The sequence below is a fragment of the Humulus lupulus genome, chromosome 6 (assembly GCF_963169125.1).
Source record: "Humulus lupulus chromosome 6, drHumLupu1.1, whole genome shotgun sequence".
Taxonomy (NCBI): Eukaryota; Viridiplantae; Streptophyta; class Magnoliopsida; order Rosales; family Cannabaceae; genus Humulus; species Humulus lupulus.
Genome location: NC_084798.1, coordinates 117,529,841 through 117,537,559, shown reverse-complemented (window position 1 = coordinate 117,537,559; position 7,719 = coordinate 117,529,841). Strand labels below are relative to the sequence as shown.

General features: G+C 40.4%; 1 protein-coding gene across 1 annotated transcript; it reads right to left on the bottom strand.

Annotated features, from left to right (window-relative positions):
• Window positions 1-3,281: 3,281 nt before the first annotated feature.
• LOC133785407 (uncharacterized) lies at window positions 3,282-5,281 on the bottom strand. Its single transcript, XM_062224648.1, has 4 exons — window positions 5,099-5,281; window positions 4,344-4,840; window positions 3,794-4,076; window positions 3,282-3,671 (listed from the first exon to the last, which is right to left on the bottom strand). Exons 1-4 carry the CDS (start codon window positions 5,279-5,281, stop codon window positions 3,282-3,284), a joined length of 1,353 nt encoding a protein of 450 aa, XP_062080632.1.
• Window positions 5,282-7,719: the final 2,438 nt, after the last annotated feature.

The window sequence follows — 7,719 nt, the reverse complement described above, 5'->3', positions numbered from 1 at the left end:
GAGAGTATTCTAAGCATTCCACTAGCTTCTGAACTCTCTAAGTGTTACCTCTCCTTAGGCTAGGAATGACCAATTTACCCTCAGCCCATTACCCATTCTCCAAAGCTCATAAGGGTAAATGAGTCTTTTACCCCTCTTTTTCCTCGCTAACCATAACTAACGCCTTGCAAATTCCAGTGATCTCTAATTCCCTCAAATGATTACCAAATAATTCCTCATTACCCGATAACCCCTAGTAATGTGCTAAATTACTAGAATACCCCTAGTTCACCTCGAGCCGGGTATTTGACCCCGTTGTGACTTTTCTGCTAACTTGCTCACTAGGATCGCCTCGCGTTGAGTAACCCAAATATATCCACATAATAATGTGGTATCAATCACACAGACGCATAATTACAATTATACCCTCAGCGGGTCAAATTACTAAAATTTCCTTTTTATAAGAAACGGGCCCACACACATATTTAATATTTCTGAACATGCTAGCATAGTTATATTATAATATAATTCACATAATGACATGCTCATAATATATTCACACATAGTTAAAACAATTATTGCCTCCCAGCCCCCTAATTTAGGCACTAAGCCATATTAGGGAATTGGGGATATTACACCAGCCATCATTCAATATAACAGAAGTACCCGCTCCTTGGACACCATAGTGTCAAGTGTGGTAGGCAGCAAGCGACATTTGAGGAAATGCAACCACACTCCAGCTTCAGGTAAAATAGAAGTGTGCAATAGAGTGCGAACACCATCGGAAGAGACACACTATTGAGCGCCGGGAGATGTGACAAGTTGCAGTGCCTTGTCAAAGTTGTCTGGTGTATGGGCCACTACCATATCATTATACATAGCGCACTCAAAACTGTCTAGCCCAAATAATGAGTTAATAGCTGCACCATAAAATGAAACAACCTTGCCATGAATGATCACTTCAGAATTCGCAGAGGATGCCATGTTAGCATAAAACTCATGCACCAATGGAATAATAGCATGCTCTGGTTTTTGACAGAAAGTTTCCCAATTGTGTTGCTCAATGACATCACTGATGAAAGCTGGCACCTCAACAGTGGTAGGAAAAAATCCTTTTTCGGGGAGCAATTTCTTGGTCTTAATGGACTCATATTTTTCCGAGGTTGGAGCAGAAACAAATTTCTTAGAGGGACCTGAAGGGACAGGATTTTTCTTGGTGTTTAGGGTTGGTACAGTAGTAGGTTTGGGCTTGGGCACAGCTCTGGTGGAAGCAGAGGTCTTTTGTATCTTGGGTGGAGGTGCGACTAATGCGGGTTTAGTTGGCCTTTTGGATTTTTGTATGGTGGGTGTTTTCTTAGTTACATGTTTGGTGATGGTAGGAGTAGGGTTATTTACAGTGGTTGGGGAAGGCAATGGCAGTGGGGCAGTGGGAATCTATTTGGCTTTTGGTGGGGGTATAGAGCTTGGTGTGGATTTATTTTTGGCTGGTGGTGGGGTAGAGCTTGGGGCAGTAGCTTTCTGTTTGGCTTTTGGTGGGGTAGAGGTTGATTTGGATTTCTTTCACTGAGCCCTTGTTTTAGTGGCCATATTGGCAAAAAGGGAGCAAATGTATCAGAAGTCAGCAACACAGCAAAACAATCACCCAAATACCAAATGCACTGCTTCTCAACGAACACCTAAACAATGCTGCTAACAAACAACAAATCACCCCCCAAACTGCCAACAGAACAATAGATCACCAGAGCAATATAACAACACCTAAACAATAGTGCCAATGGACTCCCCCCAAACTCAAATATTCATTAACAGATATTCCAACAATATTCACAATAATAGCACAGGAACACAGAGAAGAATACCAAAATGGAACTGCTAGACCGAGAGAGTAGTGGCCTTACTGACACTCAAAGCTTACTGAGGTGCACATGGGCTCAGATTGATTTGTTCTAGGCTCTGGCTTGGAGACACCTAGGCTCGGACTTGGCTGGCCGAAGATATGGGTGTACGGGGCTAAGCACCTGGTGAAGCCACGCCTCGGTGTGGTGCACAAACGGCGTTGGGATGCTTGCGCTCGGATACTTGGGGTGGTGTCTGACCAAATCAGCAAGGGCGTTCGGTGGTGTGCGAAGGGTGATTGCTCCTAGGTGCTTTGAATTGTTGGTGCCGAGATCGTGTGAGAAGGGCTTGTGGGTCGCGTATGGTCAAATGAGTGCCTGATCAAGTCTGGCACCGGGGCTCAAGGCTTGTGGTGGGTCGCTCGACAGGATGGCACCTGTGGAACTGAGCCTCTGCGTGGTGCTCAAACAGAGCTGCACCTGGGTCCAATGGCTCTTCTTGGGTGATGGCTGGTGAGTCGAGTGATTACAGGTGCTGGATTTTGGGTGGCCGTGGGCGAAAATGATTGAAGAGGTTCATGGTCCAAGAGAATGGTGCTGATGAGAGTTTATGGAGACTACGGGTTAGGGGAAATAGGGCATTTGGGTATTATATATACATATATATATTGTATATGATATATATGTTACTGATATATATATATATTTCGTATATTTTATATTATATTTTTGGTTATTTTGTATATATATATATTTCTGTATAGGTATATATATATATTTTTATCTTTGAACGAACTATGACCCAGAATTGTGCCAGCCCAAAAATGCCACCATTTTGCTTCAGCAAACAAAATTTGACGGAACCCCTCCATTTTTTCGGAAATGTTTGCTCCCTGTTTGCAGAAGCAAAAATTTCGCAAAACCATCAGACCCAGAACTGACTTCCAGAATGCCAAATTTTCACCTTGTAACCCCTGAAACACAAGAAAAAAAGTAATACCACTTCTATAAACAACATAATCACATGAAATTAAACTAGCAAAACTAAAGAATTAAAAGAAATTAGAAGAACAATAACTACTTATATATATGTATATATTATACTTGATATGTATATATATTTTTATATTCATATTATTCTACACTTCTTTCTTTTAGGGTTGTCTTAAATTTAGTGCCTGAATCACTTGACAACCCAAAACAACAACGGCTTTAAGGATCCTCCAAAGTGATGGAGGTTTTCTCGCGGTCGACCTCACCTCCCCAATACTGTTTCAAGCGCTGCCCATTCACTTTAAATTCACTTCTAGATTGATCTTCCCGAACTTCAATTGCTCTAAAGGGATACACTTTCACCACGGTGAATGGGCCTAACCAGGGGGACTTCAATTTGCCAGGAAACAACTTCAAGCGCGAGTTGAAGAGTAACACTTTCTGCCCCTTCTCAAAGACTCGAGCTTGAATTTTCTAGTCATGCCACCTCTTAGTTTTCTCCTTGTACAACTTAGCATTTTCATAGGAGAAAAACCTCATCTCTTCCAGCTCATTTAATTGTAACTTTTGAGCTTCTCCAGCAGCTTGGAGATCCATATTAAACTTCTTAGTGGCCCAATATGCCTTATGCTCCAACTCAATGGGCAAATGGCAAGCTTTCCCAAAAACCAAATGATACGATGACATTCCCAAAGGGATTTTGAAAGCCATTCTATAGGCCCAAAGAGCATCATCCAATCGCTGAGACCAATCATTTCTACTATGATTCACCACTTTCTCTAGGATTCCCTTAATCTCCCTATTGGATATTTCAGCTTGACCATTTGTTTGAGAGTGGTAGGTTATAGCAATCTTGTTTTCACACTATATTTGACTAACAAAGCTGCCAAAATCTGGTTCACAAAGTGAGTGCCTTCATCACTTATAAGTGCCCTTGGAGTGCCAAAGCGGGTGAAAACATGCTTATGTAAGAACTTCATGACTACCTTAGAATCATTAGTAGGACTTGCCACTACTTCAACCCACTTAGAGACATAGTCAACAGCCACCAAGATATATAAATTTCTAAATGACAGTCGAAATGGCCCCATGAAATCGATTCCCCAAACATCGAGCAATTCCACTTCAAGGATGCAAGTCAAAGATATTTCACTCCTTGCTGAAATATATCGCACATGTTGGCATCGATCACATATTTTAGCAAAGTCATGAGCATCCTTGAAGATAGAAGGCCAATAGTACCCCGATTGAAAAACCTTAGCTGCTGTCCTTTGCCCACCAAAATGTCAACCATAAGGAGTTGAATGACAATGCTCTAGTATACTTGAAACTTCATCCTCAAGCACACAACACCTCATGATTTTATCTGGATATTGCTTGAACAAATAGGGCTCATCCCAATAATAAAATCTCACATCATGAAAGAATTTATTGAGTTGCTGCCTATTTAAGTCAGGTGGTTGTTAACCGCTCACCAAATAGTTGACAAAATCAGCATACCATGGTGTAGTGACTTGGTTCACAACCAACAATTACTCATCGGGGAATGTCTCTTTAATAGGCCCTTCACCTTGCTTTTCACTACCAGTCTCAAGTCTAGATAAGTGGTCAGCCACTTGGTTCTCTGTTCCTTTTCTATCCCGAATTTCCAAGTCAAATTCTTGAAGAAGCAACACCCATGGAATAAGTCTTGGCTTAGCATCATACTTGGCTATTAGATACTTGATCGTTGAATGATCTGTGTAAACCACAACTTTAGTCCCCACAAGATAAGCTCTAAACTTGTCAAAAGCAAACACCACCGCCAAAAGTTCTTTCTCGGTGGTGGTATAGTTCAATTGAGCATCGGCTAATGTCTTGCTTGCATAATAAATGGAATGAAACACCTTCTCTTTTCGTTGCCCAAGCACGACACCCATAGCAAAGTCACTAGCATCACACATCAATTCAAAGGGAAGAGACCAATATGGAGCTACAATGATGGGTGCGGTGATAAGAGCTTTCTTCAAAGTCACAAATGCTTCTTGACACTCCTTGGTGAACTCAAATGCTCAATTTTGCTTAAGTAAGGAACAAAGGGGCTTGAAAATCTTTGAAAAATCTTTTATAAATCTCCTATAGAAGCCCATGTGCCCCATAAAGCTACTAATCCCCTTGACTGTAGTAGGTGGTGGTAATTTTTCAATGACTTCAAGCTTTTCTCTATCCACTTCTATGCCCTTGTTAGAAATTCTATGGCCCAAAACAATGCCTTCTTATACCATGAAATGGAATTTTTCCCAATTGAGTACCAAGTTTGTTTCTTCACATCTAGACAAGACTTGTTCCAAGTTAGCCAAACAAGTTTCAAAGGACTCACCAAATACTGAAAAACCATCCATGAAGACTTCAAGAGACTTTTCCACCATATCTGAAAAAATCACCATCATACAACGTTGGAAAGTGGCGGGAGCATTGCACAACCCAAACGACATCCTTCTAAAGGCAAAGGTGCCATAAGGACAAGTGAAGGTAGTCTTCTCTTAGTCTTCTGGCGCAATGGAAATCTGATTATAGCCTGAATACTCGTCAAGAAAACAATAAAAATCCTTTCCCGCTAATCGATCAAGCATTTGATCAATGAATTGTAGCGGGAAATGGTCTTTCCGAGTGGCCTTATTCAGTTTTCGGCAGTCCATACAAATATGCCACCCCGTCACTTTTCTTGTGGGAATCAACTCATTATTTTCATTAGCCACCACCATAACTCCACCTTTCTTAGGAACACACTGAATCGGGCTGACCCAAGAACTATCTGAAATTGGGTGAATAATTCCATAATAAGCCATTTAATTATCTCTTTTCTAACCACTTCCTTCATGATATGATTAAGCCTTCAATGCTGCTCAATAGAATTATGACAACAATCTTCCAAAAGAAGTTTATGCATACAAAATTAGGGACTTATACCCTTGATATCCGCCATGGTCCAACCAATGGCCCTTGTGTATTTCTTCAAAACATCAAGTAACAATCGCTTTTTTCAGCTCCTAACATGGCTGAAATAATCACAGGCAAAGTCTCATTATCTCTCAATATATGCATACTTCAAGTGATTAGGCAAAGGCTTCAACTCTAAGTTTGGTGGCTCTTGAATAGAGGGCTTAGGAGGCTTAAAATTCTCTTCCGACAAGTCCAAGGACTCCAAAGGCCTCCTAAATTTAGTAAAGGGTTGCTTTGACTCCACCCATGTAACTTGATTTTCTTCCTCTTCACTTAAGTCTTCAAGCTCTTCAAGTGACCTCACCCCCATTCCATCTTTAAAATCTTCCTTGTGGAATTTTTCAGCTACAATTGACTCAATTACATTCAACCGAGGGCATTCCTCAATCTCATACGGAAACTTCATAGCATTGAACACATTAAAAGTCTTTTGTTGGTCATTCACCCTAATAGTAAGCTCCCATTTTTGTACGTCAATCAAAGTCCTCCTGGTAGCTAGAAATGACCTACCCAATATAATAGGAACATCTCTACCCGCTTCATTATCAATAATGATAAAATCGGCCTGAAAAATGAATTTATCAACTTGCACAAGTACATCTTCAATCTTTCCTTCCAGATGTGCCATAGATCAATCTGTGAGTTGCAAAGTGACAGTGGTTGGTCTTGCTTCTCCAATTCCCAACTTCTTGAAAATCGACATGGGCATCAAATTGATACTAGCCCCGAAGTCACAAAGTGCTCTACCAACATCTCTACCACCAATAGAACAAGGAATTGTGAAGCTGCCCGAATCTTTCAATTTAGGAGGAATTTCATTCTTCAATATACCACTACAACCTTCAGTCAAAGCCACTGTAACGCCCTACCTCCTTACAGAGCCGTTACCAAGTGAGTTTAAAATGTGCAATTAACCCACTAATCGAGGATTTAGGCCAAAAGTGTAACTAAACTGTAATAAAATCACATAATTTGAAAATGTATTCATTCATTGAAAACTATAAAGCGTTTAACATTCGGGATCCCAAAATACTGTTTAGACATGTTTACAACTCAAAAATATGATTAAAGTCGACTAAACGACAAAATTAGGTTTTGATACAAACATCTCCCAAAAATACCCCTGACTATGGATGCCAGGCAGGCCAATCATGTACATGTCGCATCACGCTCTTCATACTCATGGTTGGTCAACCTTCCACTTGCCCTTACCTGCACCATAAAGCACCCGTGAGCCGAAGCCCAGCAAGAAAACCCCACACAAGCAAACAACATATATATAGCTACCAATTAGCATATAATAAAACTGCCAACAGGCCAAACACATACGGCCATGCCGTCCTAGGTGTTATACCAGGCACTGGGCTCGCAGTCTGTAGAGTCCCAGAACTTTACTTAGCTAGTTAGATATAATATTTGCTAGTAGTTGTTATAGTATGTTTATTACTGTGGATTTTGGTTCACACCGGGACTTAGTTGAACACTCGTAGCAACACTTATAGATTTTATAAGTTTAACCTATAGTTTAAGAATATTAATTATAACATAAGGTTTGACTAATATAGTTGATCATAAAGATGTCATTTATTATACTATAAGGTTTAGATAGAACCAATAAGATAATGACACTTGTCGTGTGCATGTTTATTAAGGAATTAAGCATTTTTGATGAATAGTTTTATAAGAGAAATATTTGAAAACCCCAGAATCTGCCAGCAGCTTTAAAAACGTTATACCACTCAGTCAATGTTGTTTACCCAATTCAAATTAAGCTGAAAAAGTGCAATTCCGTGTATAATATTTAAGCGTATGCCGATATATCGCTGCTCTAGGGGCGATATATCGCCACACAAGGAATACGAAAAACACGTAACTTCGCACAAACGCATCGACGAGCCTCAGGATATAAGCCCAGGTGATATATCGCCTA